This window comes from Cherax quadricarinatus, chromosome 23 (assembly GCF_038502225.1).
Source record: "Cherax quadricarinatus isolate ZL_2023a chromosome 23, ASM3850222v1, whole genome shotgun sequence".
NCBI lineage: Eukaryota > Metazoa > Arthropoda > Malacostraca > Decapoda > Parastacidae > Cherax > Cherax quadricarinatus.
In genome coordinates this window covers 28,640,310-28,658,261 of record NC_091314.1, presented here as the reverse complement: position 1 = coordinate 28,658,261, position 17,952 = coordinate 28,640,310, and the positions used below count along the sequence as shown (strand labels likewise).

At 46.1% G+C, this 17,952-nt stretch overlaps 1 protein-coding gene across 7 annotated transcripts in view; it reads left to right on the top strand.

Moving 5' to 3' along the window:
• The window catches only part of LOC128685727 (ankyrin repeat and SAM domain-containing protein 1A), a 368,909-nt gene that overhangs the window by 13,871 nt on the left and 337,086 nt on the right, over positions 1-17,952 (top strand). For 6 of the 7 annotated variants that reach the window (XR_011392360.1, XM_070088034.1, XM_070088038.1 and 3 more), the window contains exon 4: positions 1,482-1,667. The exons of the other annotated variant lie outside the window; for it this stretch is intronic. Coding sequence is in view for 5 of the 6 variants with exons in the window: in XM_070088034.1 (XP_069944135.1) it covers positions 1,482-1,667 (186 nt within the window). In the remaining variant the exon portion in view is untranslated. The remainder of the gene's footprint in view (positions 1-1,481; positions 1,668-17,952) is intronic. 7 annotated transcript variants of the gene reach the window in all.

The following is a 17,952-nucleotide window of genomic DNA, read 5'->3' as shown; positions in this document are numbered from 1 at the left end:
TTGTGTGTTACCTCCACCCCACCTACACATCCCCACGTGTTGTGTGTTACCTCCACCCCACCTACACATCCCCACGTGTTGTGTGTTACCTCCACCTCACCTACACAACCCCACGTGTTGTATGTTATCTTCACCCCACCTACACAACCCCACGTTATGTGTTACCTCCACCTCACACAACCCCACGTGTTGTGTGTTACCTCCACCCCACCTACACATCCCCACGTGTTGTGTGTTACCTCCACCCCACCTACACATCCCCACGTGTTGTATGTTACCTCCACCCCACCTACACAACCCCACGTTATGTGTTACCTCCACCTCACACAACCCCACGTGTTGTGTGTTACCTCCACCCCACCTACACATCCCCACGTGTTGTGTGTTACCTCCACCTCACCTACACAACCCCACGTGTTGTGTGTTACCTCCACCCCACCTACACATCCCCACGTGTTGTGTGTTACCTCCACCTCACCTACACAACCCCACGTGTTGTGTGTTACCTCCACCCCACCTACACATCCCCACGTGTTGTGTTACCTCCACCCCACCTACACATCCCCACGTGTTGTGTGTTACCTCCACCTCACCTACACAACCCCATGTGTTGTGTGTTACCTCCACCCCACCTACACACCCTCACTCATAACCACCTCTGTGCTATTGTTACCTCCACGCCAACATACTAACAATACACCACCACATACACTTAACACCCGACTGCATATCACCACCACAACACGCTATAACCACAACTCACTATAACCACACCACAACATTATAACTACACTACTACACAACACCAACACACTACATCCTCACCACATCACACTACAACATATTACCACCACCACACACTACCACCATTACGCTGTCACCACATCATAATACACTGCCACCACAACACTATACTGCCACACCAAAACATACTACCACCTTTCGTACACATCACCATCACTGGTACACACCACCACTGGTACACACAACTGGTACCACAACTGGTACACACTGGTACATTATTCTGGTACAAACCGCTGGAAAACACGACTGGTACACACCACCACTGGTATACATTACTGGTACACTGGACCACTGGTACACTTCACTGATACACTGGTACACTCCACCACTGGTACCAATACTGGACCACTGGTGCACTTCACCACTGATACGCTGGACCACTGGTACACTCCACTGGACCACTGGTACATTCCACCACGGGTCTACACTACTGGTACACTGGACCACTGGTACACTTCACTGATACACTGGTACACTCCACCACTGGTACCTATACTGGACCACTGGTGCACTTCACCACTGATACGCTGGACCACTGGTACACTCCACTGGACCACTGGTACATTCCACCACTGGTCTACACTACTGGTACACTGGACCACTGGTACACTCCACTGGACCACTGGTACATTCCACCACGGGTCTACACTACTGGTACACTGGACCACGGTACACAGGCCACAACCAGCTCATCAACTTGGAGGAAGACGAGGGTGAGGAAGGTGCTGGTGAGCCGCCCTCGTGGCCGCCGCCCATCTGGCCGCCTCCGCCGCCCTCCCTGCCGCCCATCCCCACGCCCTCGGAACTGGGCTCGCCTTACGAGAATGTCCTCATCCCCATCATCCTCCACCCAGAGCACGCAGGTAAGGTCCTCCCCACTTATACTCCCCACCTCCCTCCAGGGCTCACTTATACTCCCCACCTCCCTCCAGGGCTCACTCCCCCTCCAAACCACCCTCCAGGGCTCACACTCTCCCCTCCTCACCACCTTCCAGGGCTCACTCTCCCCCTCCCCACCACCCTCCCGGGCTCACTCTCCCCCTCCCCACCACCCTCCCGGGCTCATTCTTATACTCCCTACTCTTCCCCTTCCCACCTCGGGGCTTACTCTTCTCTTCCCTCCTCCAGGACTCATTCTTCCACTCCCCACTTCCAGTGCACACTCTTCCCCTTCCTCCCCTTTACAGATATAAGGTCGCCTTCCCCCCCCCCGCCTCACCGGTCAGGACTCAAACTGCTCCTTCCTTCCCACCACACAGATAAGGTCCCCCACTTTATAGGGGGGTCTCCCAGAGTTACTCTCCTCACCTACCGTCTTCCCACCACGCGGCCTCCCCTCCCACTGTCTCCCCACCACGCTGCCTCCCCTCCTACTGCCTCCCCACCATACAGGTAAGGTCCCACTCAGTTTCTCTTCACCATCCTTCCCCTAGGCTCCTAGAGTAACGTTCGGGTAAGGTTACCTTCCAGGGCTCACTACCCCTCTCCCTCCCCACCATACAGGTAAGATTACCTTCCAGGGCTCACTACCCCTTCCCTCCCCACCATACAGGTAAGGTTACCTTCCAGGGCTCGCTTCCCCCCTCCGTCTTCACCATACAGGTAAGGTTACCTTCCAGGGCTCACTACCCCCTCCCTCCCCACCATACGGGTAAGGTTACCCTCCAGGAATCACTGCCCCCTCCCTCCCCACCATACAGGTAAGATTACCTTCCAGGGCTCACTACCTCCTCCCTCCCCACCATACAGGTAAGGTTACCTTCCAGGACTCAGTGTGCCCCCTCTCTCCCATACAGGTAGAGTCACTCTCCAAGGGTCACTTTCCCCTCCAATACCCGTCTTTCATTGTTAGTGAGAGAAACGTGAATGTTGGTTAGAGCTTCGCTTAAGATGCTTACGAGACAGAGGCAGCCTTTCATCAGCGTCACCCATGTTGCAAAACTTTTGCAGATGTTGCACATGTATCTTGTGCACTTGTGACCACGTGAGCTTCACTCTCACACAGGGTGCTGCAGCGGGTGCGTCCAACACCGCCACTGTCACCCGCAGAATATTATCATCATGTATATTATAACGTTGAAAACTCATATGGGTCATTCTTAGCAAGGAGGAATTAAGGCTCCAGTCTTCTTCCGGTAGCCCTTGCCTGGTTTCTGGCCAGCCAGGTTGTTGGTTATGCCTGATGCACCTGATGAGTCTTGTGACGTTACTATGATGACGATGACGTTGATCGTCCGACGTGTAGTTGGCGGAGCCGAGGTTACTAGCAGTCACACACAACTTAAAACAATGATTCCACCTAATCAAACCACTCCTTGCAGATGAATAACCCACATGGGATTAACACTTAACGTAAATATGATAATCCAGCTAATTCAGCCGGGGTTTGGTGTCCCTCAAAACTCGTGTTACCATGGTAGTGTGTATTTAAGGCACACTGTGAGCACTTCACTGACCCATCAACATTATTGATCATGAACCCAGTGTGAGTCTTTCTTAATGAATGACTCTCATTGATTTAACAGAATACTGGATGGGGACTCGAACCGTGGTCCTTGCACATAACAAGCCCAGTACTTTGTAGATGAATGGTTCAGAGAACCGACATGTTGATAAATTAGACACATGTGTAACTCTTGGGTATTTTTATTGAGGAAACGTTTCGCCACACAGTGGCTTCATCAGTCCATACAAAGGAGAATCTTGAAGAACAGGAGGAGAATGAGGTAATCAGTCCCTCAACCTTGAGTCGATGTGGTCAGTCCATCAATCTTGAATAGAATAATTACCTCATTCTCCTCCTGTTCAAGATTCTCCTTTGTATGGACTGATGAAGCCACTGTGTGGCGAAACGTTTCCTCAATAAAGATACCCAAGAGTTGCACATGTGTCTAATTTATCAAGCCCAGTACTGCAACGACTCGGCCACAGGGCTTAGAAAAGCAAGGTTTTACAGCCAGCACTTTGACTTAGTTGCATCAGCAGCAGCAACAGCAGCTATGTATCTACTGTCTCGCCCTCACAGCCTCTCTCTCAAAGTCCAGCTATTCTTGTACCCCTCAAAGCCATATAGTCCATAAACCCAACATAAGTAGTAATGAAAGACTGCTAATGAATAAATAGAATAATGGACGGGGACTCAAAGCTATTTTGGGTTTATGAACTATTATATATGTTGAAGATTGAGACACTTATGCTGCATAAGTGTCTCAATCTTCAACTTGTCGGTTTTTCAAACCATTCATCACACTATTATATATGTCTTTGAGTGATATGAGAATATATCTACTTTGAAAGCTTCTAAGGCTGTGGAATTAGACAGTAGGATCACAGCTGGTGCCGCTGATACAACCAAGTCAGAGAATTGCTTATTGTAAAACCTTCCTATTGTAAGCTCTAGGGCTGAGGGATTACTGTGTTGGACCTACTATGTGCATGGATCACGGTTCGAGTTTTCGTCCAGAATTCTGTTTATTCATCATAGGTTATGTTGAAGGTAATTCTGTTAACACATCATTTTGGCTTCTAACCTTCCCTGAGGGAAACACTGTCAGTTGTGCTTCTCAATATTAGCGGTTGGAGGATCCAGCCATTACCACTCCTTACCTGAATGATCCACGCCGGTTTATAGTTTTATACAAGTATACAGTGTATATGTGATAAGGGGAAAAAATTCGAAGGAAGGTGAAAGGAGGAGAGAGATACACACTATTGTGAAGAATGTAGGTGAATGGTCCCACACTTGTGGACCTTCCCTCGCAAATGTTAATAACACTTGTGCACAGGTGTCCCAGTTTCTAAATATAGCAGTTGTTAAAACTCCTGAACAATACGTTTTCCACTAGTACAACTTCAGAACAATGGACAAAATTCCGTTAAGGTTAAAGAAGCAGTCCATGGATGATGGAGCTAAGAGAGATCCAGGTGCATCTCACTGTATATGCACTAATCCACTTGTATATCTTAGTGCAATGGTTCCCAGACTTTTTTTTCTCAGGGCTACACTTCGGAATAAAAATTTGCTCACGCCACACCGAATTTTTTATTGATAAATACATTCAAAAACAAAAACTCGCAGCATTGCTTGATTCATAACACAGAACATAACTGCTATATACTATGATCATAGGACATCCAGAAAGTTTAAAACAATGCAGCTACAGAAAAACACGAGTCATTCCGAAAATATATGCACTTATATATGTACTTACATATGTAAGTGGTAATGGAATATATTAGCGGTGCGTTAATGCAGAAAGAAAGATCACTATTTGCTTCTTTGAGGCTCGTCCTTACCTGAACATAACAGAGCGAGAGAGATGGCATGAAACCCAGAAACCTCTATGGGTATCTATACATGAATGCTTAAATGTTTCTTTGTCTTTGAATCTACCCTTGGCTCACGTATCCTAAACTGTCAGCGTTCTGGGCCCCCTTTTTGATCGAGGTTATCCGGGAAACCCTCACTTACCTTCTAGGCAACTTTACACCCGGCTGAACCCTTTTTAAAACCCTTGCTCATCTTTTGGGAGCTGATGGGAACCCCCCTTACCTACATTCCACCCTTTTTTTATGAAACGTTTTGGTGACCAGATCTATTCAGGGACCCCTGCCCGCCCCCTTCTACCGGGATCGTTTATTGGTTTTTTCCTTCCCCCCTTAACCCTCTTAAAGGAACGTTCCATCCTTATCCGATCGCCGGATCCCCATTGCCCCCCACTATTCCTACTCCCAATCCCTTCCTTTTATAGAATGGTCACTGATATTAGTAGAATTTTTATTTGTCCCCCCCCTCCTCCGCCCTTCTCTTCGCCCATTCCCTTTTCTTTCTTTAAATAATTTCTATGTACAAGATTATTTTTTCCACCCCTGGGGTTCCCCTTTAGTTTTTCTTTTTTCCCCCCTTTCCAAAAAACTGTCTGTTCTTCCGCCTCTTTTTTTGACCACTTTCACTCTCTTCTCAGCATTGCTGTGTACACAGATGGTCTAAGTCTTCCGCGTAGGATTCCAAAGTGTTTCCCGGGCAGGCCAAAAGGCATTTTTATCTTCAGCTGACCAAATACCCATCCCCTTAGCCTTTCCCAAAATTTGCCCCCTTGTATCATTTGGGTTTTCCAGACTTTAGTGCTTTTGGCTTAAAAATTTGTTTTTTCCCCCTGCCTGTATCCCCGGGTCGCCGCCTTTTCTAAGCATAAAGGTATTGTTTTTTTTTGGGGCCCTGGCTGTTGGGTTTAAGGGGAATGAACAAACAAAACCCCGCTGGTCAGCCAAAAATGAAACCGTTTCTTATAGGTATTCCTATGGACTATTTTGCTGTAATATCTTCCCCCCTTCCAACCCTTGGGAAAAACGTTGGTCTCTGGGGCCCAAACTTCGTCTATTTAAAAGGTATATTTTTTCTTTCCTTTTTTTCTTATAATAACAAGAAATGAGATATCATAGAAGAAGCACCTTTATTATGAAGTCTTTGCCCAGTGAAACCCTTCCTCCTCCCACACCCCATTCTGATCCCACACCCTGTTCTGGCCCGGCTTTGTTATCGGTTCACTCAACTGACTCTTCTCATACCCCTGTACGTTCTGCCAGTGACGCTTCATCACCTGCTTCAGGTGCTGCAGCATCACCCGTATCTGTTCATGCTGCTACTTCTAGCAAGCCTTTCACAATGCGTCCAGCTTCCCCTACTGACGACAGTTCATCGATGATCACTCGAAAACAACCTATGCAACACTCACTACATTTGCGTACCAGACTAATGAGTATGCATTGGACAAAATTCTTTTCTTTACAAAAGACGTCTCAAACTGATTATCTTTCTGATCGTGGAATTGGTAAACCACTTTTACAGCAAGTTGGCCAAAATGTGTCCTTCCACGCTCTTCGAAGTGGTGAGCATGTCGTAACAGTACAGAATTCAGAGCAAGCTCTCTGCTCGAGAAGAAGATCTCCAACCTCGACAGTCCTCCTGCCTCCCAATCCCTCTGCGTCCATGTCTTCCGGGGTCATCCCAGTTTCTAATTCTTTTGCAGTTTTATCCTCTGCACCACTTCCTACTTCTAGTTCATCTTGCTCACTCGCTTCTCAGTCTACGAGACCCAGCAGACCTACACTTTCTTCGCCTCCATCATCTGTAGAGAATCTATCTTCTACCTCGGAGCCTAGTTCTCGCCCCCTTTCCAGCTCTTGTATGAAGGTGAAGGTTCACCCCCTCCTCGTGAAGTCCCCTCTTTCCCCCCCGTCTTCCTCCATAGTAACCCTCCAATCTCCTCCCTCTCCTGTTACACTGCAGGATTCTTCTAGCCCAGCCATTGCATCTCTCCAGGTTCATACTCCCCTCCCCCCTCAGACCTCTTTGGTTGCCTCCATGGTTACTCCGACCTTTACTTGCAATGCCTCTCCTGTCTCTGACATGGCATCATTGGCTTCCTTAACAACTGAGATATTAGACGCTATCTCCAGCTATATTGCGGAGACACCCCTGATGGACACCAACATGCCCCCTTCTACCCTTTCTATTTCATGACCATCATAACAATCTATTCCTCTGCAATATTCTAATTCTTCCTTGCTTACATGCTTACCATTGCCCCCACATGTTGACTTTACTGATCTTAAAAGCCCATAGATTTTATCATTTCTTTTTGTTGCCATTTTTATTTCTGTACATGATGTCTTTTTTTCAATGGAATATTTGTGGCCTTAAGGGCAGTTGAGGAAAACTCCAAGTGTTGCTCTCCCAGTTATCCCCAGTATGTGTTGGGTTGCAAGAGCCCAAAATTCGTTCTGCTGTCATTCTCCTCATTTCAGGCTACATGCTGTTACATTCTTCCGATCCTTTACCTGACGAATCTTTTAATGAAAGCACGCTTCTTGTGTGTGTTGATATGCCATCAACAAGTTTTGTTCATTCCCTGCTGCATTGTACTCCAGCTCATATTTATTTACACAGATGGTTTACAGTTTGCTCTCTTTCTCCCTCCCATACATTCTGTATCTCTGACATCGTGTTTTTAATTTCTTCTCTACCACCACCCATCTTGTTGGGTGATTTTAATGCTCACTATCACCTGTGGAGAGGGTCCCACTGCGACTCTCGTGGTGATCAGTTGGAGAGACTTCTCGCTTCTCATCCTCTTCATGTTTTAAATGCGGGTGCTCCTACCCATTTTGATTCTCGCACTCAGTCTCTCTCCTACATAGATTTTTCTATCTGTTCCTCCTCATTGCACTTGATTTTGCATGGTCTCTTCCAGATTTACATGATAGTGATCACTTTCCTATCCTCCTTACTTCTACTACATATACCCGACTGTTTCGTAGCCCTCGTTGGCAGTTTACTCAAGCAGATTGGGACTCATACTCCCATCCTACCACCTGTTGTGAAGACCCTTTCTTGTCCTCTATTGATGAACTGGCACACCAATTTTCGACCTTAGTCCTAACTGTGGCGACACTTCCTATCCCCCAAACCTCAGGTATGCATTCTCAGGCATGCATACTCAGGCGTGTGCCCATGCAGTGCGTTTAAAATGTGTTGTGTGGGGCTGTTATTGATATGATCATATAGCGGAGCGTCTGTTGGATTTTAAGCGCAAGGGCAGTTGCTCGCCGTGTCATCCGCGATGTTAAACGCACTTGTTGGTGAGACTACATGTCTACCATTACCTCGTCTTCCCATGTGCGCAGTTTGGAAAAAGGAGCGGAAATTGTGTGGTAAGTACACTCCAGACCCAGCTCCCGTTTTGCAGGTTGCTGGAGTTGATGTCGCAGAACCTCTAGAAGTTGCCACAGAAATCGGAAACTATCTTGTCCATATCTCCCGAGGGCTTCACCTCTGTCCCTCATTTCTGGTGTCTAAAAGCAATTGCCCTTAGATTTCTCCTCCAATGGATTGGTGCCGTATAACGAACCTTTTACTCTCTTAGAATTGGAGTCCACGCTTTCCATTTGCTGGCCATCGGCAACGGGACCTGATGATATCCACATCGGTATGCTACAGCATCTCCATTCTACGGCCCTTCCTGTTCTTTTACATCTTTTCAATTTTATTTGGGAGTGAGGGGTTCCCCCTCAATGGAATCAGCTATTGTACTACCGTTTCACAAACCTGGTGCCTCAGGGCTTTACACCTATTGTCCCATTGCCCTGACCAGTGTGGTCTGCAAGGTGATGAAACAATTGGTGAATAGACATTTGATGTTGTCCTTAGAGACTCATAATAGCCTTTCCCCTCGCCAATATGGCTTTCACAAAGGCCGCTCTACTTTAGACCCCTTGCTCCACTTAGATACGTATATTTGAAATGCCTTTGCTAACAACCACTCTGTCCTAGTGGTCTTTTTTGATCTAGAGAAGGCACATGAAACCCCTTGGAGGTATAACATTCTTGCCCAAGCCCACTCCTTAGGCCCCCATGGTAATCTACCAAACTTCAATGCTGCTTTCTTGTCTGATAGACATTTTCAGGTCCGTATTGGTACCTCGCTTTCCTCAGACTTTGTGAAAGTCATGGGAGTCCCACAGGGTTGTGTCCTCAGCACTACTCTTTTTCTCTTAGTTATAAATGACCCACCTTCTGTTCTTCTTTTGCATATTTGGTCGTCACTTTATGTTGACGACTTCACTATAGCTGACTTGTGTGCTGACTGTCGACTAGTAGCAGCCTCCCTTCAGGTTGTGATAGACCAAGTCTCCCATTGGACCACTTCTCATGGCTTTAAATTTTCTAGTACAAAAACCTGATTCATTACCTTCATTAGACATCCGCGTATTCCTGATACTCTATTGTGCTTTCATGGTTCGCTTATTCCGGTGTGTGATATGGTCAGGTTAATGGGCCTGCTCTTTGATTGCCAGCTGATGTGGAGACCTCACATTTCTTCTTTAAAGACAACTTGCCATGGTTGGCTAAATCTCCTTAAGGTTCTTGCACATCATTCATGGGGAGAAGATCGTCGCACTCTCCTCCGTTTGCATTCCACCCTGGTCTTGTACAAGCTAGATTATGGTGACCAAGTCTATTCTGCGGCCTCTCCAGCAACTCTAAGTTAGATCCCATTCATCGTCTGTGCCTTGGTGCCTTTCATTCATCCCCTGTTGAAAGCCTCTATGCAGAAGCAAATGTTCCTTCTCTGGCTGATCGTCGTGGTGCTCGTTGTCTGTTACTTTGTCTGTGCTTATGATCTTCGTGTTCGTTCCACGTATAGGTTAGTCTCAGACATTAGTAGGAACTCACTGTTTGTTTGATGCCCCTGCCTGCTCCGATTTTTTTCTCTTCGCATTCACTCGCTCTGATCTTCTATTCAGTTGCCCCCCTTGTACGTTCATTTAGTGTCTGCCTTTTTCCTTCCCTCCTTAGGAACTTCCTACAGTTCCTACTCCTATGGACTTCAGTAAGGCTTTCACTAGAGTTCTACATCAGAGGCTATTGAGGAAACTTAAGGCACACAGAATAGGAGAAATTTTTTCCTGGGTTGAGGCATGGTTGACAAATAGGCAGCAGAGAGTTTGCATAAATGGGGAGAAATCAGAATGGGGGCACATCACAAGCGGTGTTCCACAGGGGCCAGTGTTGGGCCCCTTGTTCACAATCTACATAAACGACATAGATGAGGGAATAAATAGCGACATAAGCAAATTTGCTGATAACACCAAAATAGGCTGTCCAATTCATTCTAATGTGGACATTAGAGCACTCCAGGATGATTTGAATAGACTCGTGCAGTGGTCGGAGAAGTGGTAGATGCAGTTTAACATAGACAAATGCAAAGTTCTAAATGTTGGACAGGAAAATAACCATGCCACATATAAACTGAATAATGTAGATCTTAGTATTATGGATTGTGAAAAGGATTTACGAGTTCTGGTTAGTAGTAATCTAAAACCAAGACCACAGTGCATTAGTTATCACAATATATCCTTGGCTTCATAGCAAGAAGTAGGCAGAAGGTTTCCCTTATGCTATGGCAGTTTCTCATCTCTGCCTCCAAGGGAGACTACCCCTTGTTTCTTATTCTTGTGTTTCAAAACGTGCCCCCACTTCTGGGTTCCCATCTTCTGCAGCCTCCTCTGCGGTTGCCAGTCCCATAGTCACTCCTGTATCTAATTCTTTTGCTGTCCTGGGCTCAGACGTCCCTACTTCAACACCTCAGTCTGTTCTCAGTGTTCTCCCTCACAAACCCCAGTATCGACAAGACCTCGTACGACACCTCCTCCCAATCATCCCTTTACTTCTCAGAAGTCCAAAAAATCCCCTTTAACCCCTCCTTCCCTTCATCCACCTCCACATTTTACCTTCCCGGTCTCTGTACCTGGGTCTTCCCCTTTCACTGGCTCTGTTACAAGTGTGGAGGTTCATCCTCCTCCTTGTACTGTGCCTTCCTTCCCTGTCCCCTCCCAAGTTTCTTCCTCTTCTGCCACCTCCCAGGTTTCTGCCTCTTCTGTCCCCTCCCACACTTCTCCAGTTTCCTCCACATTTTCGCCCTTCCCCCTACCTTGGTACAGTCCATTACAGTTCTGATCTTTACTCAAACTCCTCCTTCCACCTCCAATATTGTCTCCCATATGACGTCTCTGAACTCTGAAAAACTTGAAGCAATCTCTGAATATATTGCAGAGACCAAACCATCAATGGACACTGATCCACCCTCTGTTCCTTTTCTTTCCTCTTCTCCATCTGTGCAACTCCTTTCTTCACAGTGCACCGTTCCTTTGCTGCTTGAATGTTTTTTCACTGCCACCGCATGTGGACTTTTCTAACCCCTCTAGTCCGTATTTACCCTTGCCTGTGGATTTCTAGTATCTTTGTCATTGCCAGTCATGGCCTATTTATTGTGGAATATACGCGGCCTCAGGGGTAATTGGGGTGAGCTTCAAACGTTGCTTACCCAATTTTCCCCTGTTGGTGTTTGCTTACAAGAACCAAAATTACACTCTGCTGTTATCTATCCCATCTCAGGCTATAATTTATTGCATTCTTTGGATCCTTTTCCTGATGGGACCTTTAACGAAAGTGTCCTTCTATGCACTGATATTCCGTACCTTCAGCTATTTGTTCATCCTTTGCTGCATTGCACAGCAGCCCGTATCCACCTGCATAGGTGGTATACACTCTGTTCTTTGTATCTCCTTCTCGAGCATTATCTATTCCGGATATTGCCTTTCTTGTTTCATCATTACCACCACCTTCTTCTATGCACTGATATTCCGTACCATCAGCTATTTGTTCGTACTTCGCTGCATTACACAGCAGCCTGTATCCACCTACATAGGTGGTATACACTCTGTTCCTTGTATCTCCTTCTCGAGCATTATCTATTCCGGATATTGTCTTTCTTGTTTCGTCATTACCGCCACCACTTTGTTACTTGGCGATTTTAATGCACATCATTTCCTCTGGGGGGTCTCACTGTGATTCCCATGGTATTCAACTAGAGGCTTTTCTTGCTTCCCACCTCTTCCATGTTTTAAATACAGGTACTCACACCCATTTTGATCCTCATACTCATACTCTCTTTTGCATTGATCTCTCAGTTTGCTCCTCCTCTGCCACACTAGACTTCACCTGGTCTGTTCTCCTGGATTTACATGACAGCGATCATTTTCCAATCATTCTTTCTTCCCCTTCATATTCACCATCTCTTCGTAACCCACGCTGGCAATTTGATCAGGCAAATTGGGACCTTTATTCACAACTAACTGTTTTTAGTGAGGTCCCTTCTTCGTCCTCCATTGATGAGCTTTTACACCTCTTCTCATCCTCAGTTTTAACCGCAGCTTCTCATTCTATACCCCAAACCTCGGGCAGGCATTCTCAGAAATACGTGCCTTGGTGGTCTACTTGTGCTCATGCAGTACGTTTGAAACACTCTGTGCTAAACGCACTTGCTGGCGAGATTGTCTCCACCATCATCTCTGCTTCCTCTTGAGTGCAGTCTGGAAAAAAGTACGGAAACTGAGTGGTAAATATTCTCCTAACCCGGCTCCTGTTCTGCGGGTTGCCGGTGTTGATATAGCAAACCCTTTAGATGTTGCCATTGAAATTGGCAATGATCTGGTCCGTATTTCTCTGGGGCTCCATCTCTGCCCCTCGTTTCTTTCCTCAAAGTCTGCCAGAGTTTTAGCACCCTTGGACTTGTCTTCTCCCAGAGAAGAACAGTATAATGTGCCTTTTACACTTCAGGAACTGGAGGCAACACACTCAGCTTGCCGATCATCGACAGCTGGGCCCGATGACATTCATATTCATATGTTACAACATTTACATCAGTCAACCCTTGCAGTCCTCTTATGCCTTTTCAATCTTATTTGGTCACAAGGAGTTCTTCCACAGCTGTGGAAATCTGCCATTGTACTCCCTTTCTGCAAACCGGGCAAACCGGGTACTACGGGACATGAAGCCTCCCACTATTGTCCCATTGCTCTTACCAGTGCAGTTTGCAAAGTGATGGAATGTCTGGTAAATAGACGTTTAATGTGGTATTTAGACACACACAACAGTCTCTCCACTTGTCAATATGGCTTTCGTAAGGGCCGTTCTACCATAGACCCCCTACTACGTTTGGATACATATGTTTGTAATGCCTTTGCGAATAACCACTCAGTTATTGCCATATTTTTTGACCTTGAGAAGGCATATGACACAACTTGGAGGTATAATATTTTGGCCCAAGTCCACTCCTTAGGCCTCCGAGGCAATCTACCATCTTTCCTTAAGAACTTTTTAACTGACAGACATTTCCGTGTTTGAGTCAATAATGTGCTCTCCCTGGACTTTGTCCAAGCTGAAGGTGTCCCTCAGGGATGTGTTCTGAGCACAACACTTTTTCTCCTTGCTATAAATGATTTGGCCTCTGTTCTTCCATCCAATATTTGGTCATCACTCTATGTAGATGACTTCGCTATTGCTTGTGCAGGCACTGACTGTCACCTCATTACAGTTTCTCTCCAGCATGCGGTTTGACCGTGTTTCCAATTGGGCCACCACGCATGGGTTTAAATTTTCCAGTACCAAAACTCACCAAATTACTTTCACTAGATGCTCTGTCATCTCCGATCACCCTTTGTACCTCTATGGCACCCGTATCCCTGAACATGATAGTCAGGTTTCTAGGCCTTCTCTTTGACTGTAGGTTATCCTGGAAACCCCACATTACCTCTCTAAAGACAACTTGTCACAGCTGGCTGAACCTTCTTAAAACCCTTGCTCATCTTTCCTGGGGAGCTGATCGTCGAACTCTGCTTCGCCTACATTCAGCCCTCGTTTTATCGAAACTCGATTATGGTGACCAGATCTATTCATCGGCCTCTCCTGCTACTCTCTCTAGCCTTAACCCCATCCATCACCAAGGATTACGTTTATGCCTTTGTGCTTTTCGCTCTTTCCCTGTTGAGAGCCTCTATGCAGAAGCGAATGTTCCATCCTTGTCTGATCGCCGTGATGCCCATTGCCTTTGCTACTATGTACGCTCTCACGATCTCCTCAATCCTTCCATTTATAGAATGGTCACTGATTTTAGTAGACATTCTTTATTTGTTTGCCGCCCCTGTTTGCTCCATCCCTTCTCTCTTCGCCTACATTCACTCATGTCTTCCCTTCAGTTACCACCTTTATATGTTCATGTAGCATCTCACTTTTCCCTACCCTCCCTGGGAAGTTCCAGCTGTTTGAGTCTGTTCTTTCTCACTCCTTTGCTCGAAAGCCCAACTGCATACGGTGGCTTTCCGCTCTCTTTTTCTTGACCACTTCCACTCTCATTCTTGTGCCATCGCTGTGTACACAGATGGCTCTAAATCTTCTGACGGCGTCAGATTTGCAGCAGTGTTTCCAGACAGCGTCGTGCAAGGGCATTTACTATCTTCGGCTAGCATTTTTACTGCTGAATTGTATGCCATTCTTGCAGTACTTATTCGTATCGCATCTATGCCTGTATCATCATTTGTGGTTGTCTCAGACTCCCTTAGTGCTCTACAGGCTATACGGAAATTTGATACACCTCATCCCCTAGTTCTTCATATCCAACTTTGGCTACGCCATATCTCTACCAAGCATAAAGATATTGTTTTTTGTTGGGTCCCTGGTCATGTTGACGTACAGGGCAATGAACAGGCAGAGACTGCTGCGCAGTCAGCAGTACATGACCTACCAATTTCATATAGAGGTGTTCCATTTCCGGACTATTTTGCTGTAATAGCTACCCACCTTTACACCCGTTGGCAACAACGTTGGTCTGCTCTGCTCAATAACAAGCTTTGTTCTATTAAACCGAGTATAGGCTACTGGTAGTCTTCTTATCACCAGTGTCGAGGTTGGGAGACTACTCTCTCTCCCACCTTCGCATTGGCCATACTCGTCTTACTCATGGATATCTCGTGGAGAGGCGCCCTGCTCCTCTCTGTGAGAATTGTCAGGTTCCAGTATTGGTCAGCCACATTCTGTTAGACTGCCCACTTTATCAACAAGCACGCAGAATTTACCTCCAACGTCGTCTTCACTCCGCTGCTCTCTCTTTACCTTCCCTTCTTGCTGATGGACCCACCTTTCATCCGGACTCTCACATTGACAACAACTGACTTACTCCACAAACTCTGATGATGATACCTTCAGCCCTTTCTACCTCAATCTCTTGCTACCCTCTACCCCCGCACTATCCCCTGCCCTGCTGTTTTCTGTAACCTACTAATCATCCCTCCCCCCTTCTGCCGCCTGATACCCTCGCTTCCTTCCCTACCCTGCAGCACTGTATAGCCTTTGTGGCTTAGCGCTTCTTTTTTATTATAATAATAATAATAGCAAGAAGTATAATAGAGGTCCTTAGGTTGTTCTTCAACGCTATATATCCTTGGTTAGGTCTCATTTAGATTATGCTGCACAGTTTTGGTCACTTACAGAATGGATATAAATGCACTGGGAAACGTACGAAGGAGGATGACAAAGTTGATCCCATGTATCAGAAATCTTCCATATGAGGATAGACTGAGGGTCCTGAATCTGCACTCTAGAAAGGCATAGAATTAGGGGAGATATGATTGAGGTGTATAAATGGAAAATGAATTAATAAAGGAGATGTAAATAGTGTGCTAAAGATATCTAACATAGACAGGACTCATAGCAATGGCTTTATATTGGAAAAATTCAGATTCAGGAAGGATATAGGAAAGCACTGGTTTGGTAATAGAGTTATGGATGAGTGGAACAAACTCCCGAGTACCGTCATAGACGGTTGGATAAATACATGTGTGGGTGAGTGTGAGTTGGACCTGACTAGCTTGTGCTACTAGGTTGGATGCACTGCTTCTCCCTTAAGTGATGTGTCTGACCTCACTACATCAAAGAATTGGCTTAAGCCAGTGGGAGAATTGGAGCTGCCTCGCATAGGCGAGTAGGCCTGTTGCAGTGTTCCTTCTTTATTATGTTCTTATGTACAGTTCCTACTCCTAAGTTCCTACAGTTCCTACTCCTGCTACTAGCTCTCTTTTTCTCAAGCACTTCCGGTCACATGCTCATGCTATTGCTGTGTATACAGTTGGTTCTAAATCTGCTGATGGTGTTGGGTTCGTAGCAGTTTACCTTGATGATATTGTCCGAGGCCACTTGTTGGACTCGGCTAGTGTTTTTACCTTAGAGTTGTATGCCATCCTCATAGCACTTTGTATTACATACGTCTCCTTCGACGTTTGTGATAATTTTGGATTCCCGCGGTGCTTTACAAGCCATTAAACGCTTCGACTCCCCCATCCATTAGTCCTCCGTATTCAACAATGGTCGCATCGCGTGGCTAACAAGAACAAAAATGTCGTTTTCTGCTAGGTCCCTAGTCATGTTGGTGTGCAGGGCAATGAGCAGGCACATGCTGCTGCACGGCCCGCGATACATGATCTCATGGTTTCTTATAGGGGTATTGTGTACAGGGACTATTTTCCAGTCATCTCTGCCCATCTCTGCTGCTGTTGGCAACAACGGTGGTTGGGCACATGCAGTAACAAATTGCGCCCTATTAAACTGCTTTTAGGGTTGTGGCCATCTTCCTACCTCCGTTGCCATTCTCGGGAGACTGCGCTCTTCCACCTCGGCATTGGTCATACATGGCTTGCCCATGGGTAACTCATGGATAGATGCCCTGTTCCTCTCTGTGAGGCTTGTCAGGTCCCTATTTCGGTTCTTCACTTCCTTGTTGATTGCCCGATTTACCAGTGAGCTCGCAGGATTTACCTCCAATGATGCTGCCACCTTACCACTCTTACCTTATCTTCTCTACTTGCAGATGACCCTCCCCTTTGATTCCCAAGCACTTTTTGACTTTGTCAGCAACTGCCTTATTATACGAACTTTGACACAGTGCTTAGCGTCCCTTCCATCCCTTTTCTTCCCTCACCCCTGATCCCCTCTCCACCTAGCTAATTATAACCTCTGCACCACATAATGCCCCACATTGCTGTATGACCCTTGTCAGTTTAGCACTTTCTCTGATTATAGTAATAATGAGAGTTCTTGGTGAGGGGGGGAGCTGCTGACCCAGCGTGAGTGCCTTTCATTCCCCAAAGAAGTTGTATGATCCTTGTAAACCTGATGATGTGATCAGAGGGGGTTGAACAAGGTGTGGTAAGCTGGAAATGTGTCACTATTCGGTTTATTTGGATATATCGTCTTCCCTTCAATTTATGTAAACCAGATAGTGACTGGTTTCGAGAGTTACTCTCTTGAAGCTTGGCCAGAGCTCCCCGTTAACTGCCTGGTCTATCAGGCTGTGGCTGGCAGCAGCCAGCAGGACGACATTGCCACATTAGTCAAGCCGTGATAACCTTTTCTGCAGGTACTCTTCCAGTTTTCTCATGAAACCTTCAACCTTTTTTATTCCTGTATGATTTAAACCTTGAATAATGACATTATTTGTAGTGGTATTGTAAAAAATATTGTTTTCCTAGTGCCAGTATTATATTGAGTTTATTAACTAGTGTGATTTGTGAATATGTATTTTAGAATGCTGATGTCAGTTGGTTTGTTTATGAATGCTGTTGTGGAGTTGTTTTGCTGTAGCATTGTGGTGTAAGTATTTGATGAGTAGTGAGTTGTGTTAGTGTTGGCTGCTGCCGCTGTAGTCGTGGCTCTCACAGCTCAGGCTTGTAGCCCTTCAAGCCTTAATACTGCTC